The sequence below is a fragment of the Malania oleifera genome, chromosome 3 (genome assembly GCF_029873635.1).
Source record: "Malania oleifera isolate guangnan ecotype guangnan chromosome 3, ASM2987363v1, whole genome shotgun sequence".
NCBI classification, from domain to species: Eukaryota; Viridiplantae; Streptophyta; class Magnoliopsida; order Santalales; family Ximeniaceae; genus Malania; species Malania oleifera.
This window is the reverse complement of record NC_080419.1, coordinates 78,624,310-78,627,611: the sequence shown is the minus strand read 5'-3', so window position 1 is coordinate 78,627,611 and position 3,302 is coordinate 78,624,310. Positions and strand designations below refer to the sequence as shown.

Genomic DNA, 3,302 nt, shown 5'->3' with positions numbered 1-3,302 from the left:
TGACAAAACAATCTTGTTTGAAAACAAAACCACCCTATTTATAATTTGGAAAATAGAGGCAGAACAAGATTATTCTAATCTCAATAAATATCAACTTGTTGTTCTTCTTTCCACCTTCCCTCTTTCTCTATCTCTGCATAGGTCCAGATGGAATCCCATTGAATGGGGAATGGTGGGAGTCATCTCTGTACATTCATGTAGTTTCACTCTTCAGGACAAAAGTCGCTAGATGGTGTAGCGTCTTTTATTTCTTTTACTTAAAATCAAATACTTTTAATTAAAATAAATTTTAATTCGGAAAAAACTCTTCACTAATCCCTACCCTTCACTAGTCTTCGAGATCAAGCCTAATTCTCCAAGTCCAAGCTCCTGGCCGCCGCCCTCCAGCAACGAGGAGCGCCGGCTGCCGGCTCCCCAACGCTCCAGCAACCAGTGCCAGATCAGGTCCTCTGCCGGCGAGTGGCGGTTGCCACTCGAATGCTCAATCCCCTCATATGTATTTTCTCCACAGAAAGGCTGAATTTGGTTTCCTCTCTTATCTGTCTCAAAAAAACGCAGAAAAAATTTATCAATAAAAAACCAGATAGGGAGATCAATTAACCGGAATTTTATGGGCAATTATGTGGAATTTTGTGGGAAAGAAGAGGGTTTCTGGGGTCCTGCAATAATGATGGATGGTGAAAATGAGGCCCTTGCTGTCACTCCTCGAAAGCTGGGCGAATCCTTTGTTCGATGTTATGCTAAGCCATTGTCAAGTAATCAAATTAGGAACGATCATAGATATTTATACTGCCAACAATATCATATGTGGGTATACAAAACGCAAAGACTTAGTTGTTGCTCGCAAGTTGTTCGACGAAATGCCCCACAAAGATACCGTGTCTTGGAACTCAATGATCAGTGGATATGTAAATTGTGGGAATTTCGAGACTGCTTGGGAGTTTTTTAAAGCCATGCAAAGACGTGGGTTTAAGGTTGATGTGTATACTTTTGGAAGCATACTAAAGGGCATTGCTTGTGTTGAACGGCTTGATCTTGGGCAACGGGTACACTCGATTATTGTTAAAATGGGGCATGAGGGAAATATTTATGCAGGAAGTGCTCTTTTGGACATGTATGCGAAGTGCAAGAGAGTTGAGGATGCATTTATGGTGTTTCAGTGCATGCCAGAGCATAACTCTGTCTCGTGGAATGCTTTAATTGCTGGGTATTCACAGCTGGGTGATCGTGAGACTGCGTTTTGGCTTTTAGATAGTATGGAACTGGAGGGAATGAGGCTTGATAATGGTACGTTTGCTCCTCTGATGACATTGCTCGATGATGCTGAATTTTATACAACAACAATGCGGATCCATGCCAAAATTGTAAAACATGGGCTGTTATCTGATACCACTGCCTGCAATGCCACTGTCACGTCATATTCAGAATGTGGGTCTCTAGAAGATGCCGAAAGAGTATTTTATAGCATGGACTGTGCTCCAGATCTGGTGACATGGAATTCTATGCTAGCAGCTTACCTACTGCATAATCAGGAAGTTCTTGCATTTAAACTCTTCCTTGAAATGGAACAGCTTGGGTTTGAACCAGACATCTACACATACACAAGTGTGATAAGCGCTTGTTTTGATAATGCACATCAAAAGCAAGGAAAATCCTTGCATGGGTTGGTATTAAAAAGGGGACTGGAGAACTTGGTAGAAATTTCTAATGCACTGATAACCATGTATCTCAAGGCTAATGGAAGATCCATGGAAGATGCAATTACTATATTTGAATCAATGCAGTTGAAGGACTACGTCTCTTGGAATTCCATTCTAACAGGGCTCTCACAAGGTGGATTGAGTGAGAATGTCCTTAAGTTATTTGTGAATATGCAAACTTTGCAGCAGGGGATTGATCACTATGCCTTCTCTGCTGTTCTTCGATCTTGCTCAGATTTGGCAACCCTCCAACTGGGTCAACAAGTTCACGTCTTGGTACTTAAATCAGGCTTTGAGGCAAATGAATTTGTAGCTAGTTCGTTGATTTTTATGTATTCAAAGTGTGGAATCATTGAAGATGCTAGGAAATCTTTTGAGGCAGCAAACAAGGATAGCACAGTTACTTGGAACTCATTAATTTTTGGGTATGCACAACATGGACAAGGTAAAGTTGCACTTGACCTTTTCTACTTAATGAGAGAGAGAAAGGTGAGGCTGGATCATATAACCTTTGTTGCAATTTTAACTGCTTGTAGCCACAGTGGTTTGATTGAAGAAGGTCGCAAATTTTTAAAATCTATGGAGTCTGATTATGGAATTCCTCTGCACATGGAGCATTATGCTTGTGGGATTGATCTTTATGGGCGTGCTGGACATCTAGATGAGGCAAAGGCCTTGATTGAGTTAATGCCATTTGAGCCTGATGCAATGGTGTGGAAAACTCTAATGGCTGCATGCAGGAGTTGTGGTGATATTGAATTGGCTTGTAAGGTAGCGAGCCATTTGCTAGAGCTAGAACCCAAGGAGCACAGTACATATGTTATTCTCTCTAGCATTTATAGCCATTTTAGAATGTGGGATGACAAAGCTAGCGTAACAAGGCTGATGAGGGAGACGGGAGTGAGAAAAGTCCCTGGTTGGAGTTGGATAGAAGTTAAGAATAAGGTGCATGCATTCAATGCTGAAGATCGATCCCACCCTCATTGCAAAGAGATATATTGGAGATTGGAAGAATTGATGGAGGAAGTCAAGAGGATGGATGATTTGGACCATATGGATGGATACTGATACTGCGAATTAAGATGCTGATGCCTTCTTTAATCATAATGCTAAATATTGTTGGCTGATAAGCATAGATAGCAGGTATTTTTTCCTTGGAAACAGGGGATTGTGTTTTATCATGCAAAAATACAAATTTATTCAAGTTGAAAAGAATTTGTTGATGGAGTATGTACTAAAAATTTTGTTTTAAATGCTTAGAAAAAATTTTAATAGCAATATGAGGAATTGAGTTATTATCATGTATATAGTCAATTTTGCATGGCAGTTAATTTACAATCTTCCCTACAACAACAACAACAACAACAAGCCTTTAGTTCCACTAGGTGGGATCGGTTACATGAATCATTTTCTGCCAATGCACCTGATTGAGAGCATTTACTTCTATTATATTAAGCGCTATTAAATCCTTCCTCATTACCTCATTTTAAGTTATTTTAGGCCTACCCCTACCCTTTTTCATGCCATAAACAATAACTAACTCTTCCTCACAGGTGCTCTACTAGGCATATGTTTTAAATGCTTAAACCATCTAAGCCACCC

General features: G+C 40.0%; 1 protein-coding gene across 1 annotated transcript; it reads left to right on the top strand.

The window, feature by feature from the left end:
* Positions 1 to 312: 312 nt before the first annotated feature.
* Positions 313 to 3,003, top strand: LOC131150443 (putative pentatricopeptide repeat-containing protein At3g25970). The gene has a single exon (XM_058101161.1). The coding sequence runs from the start codon at positions 675 to 677 to the stop codon at positions 2,766 to 2,768; it is 2,094 nt and encodes a 697-aa protein (XP_057957144.1). The 5' UTR covers positions 313 to 674; the 3' UTR covers positions 2,769 to 3,003.
* The last annotated feature ends 299 nt before the right edge of the window (positions 3,004 to 3,302 follow it).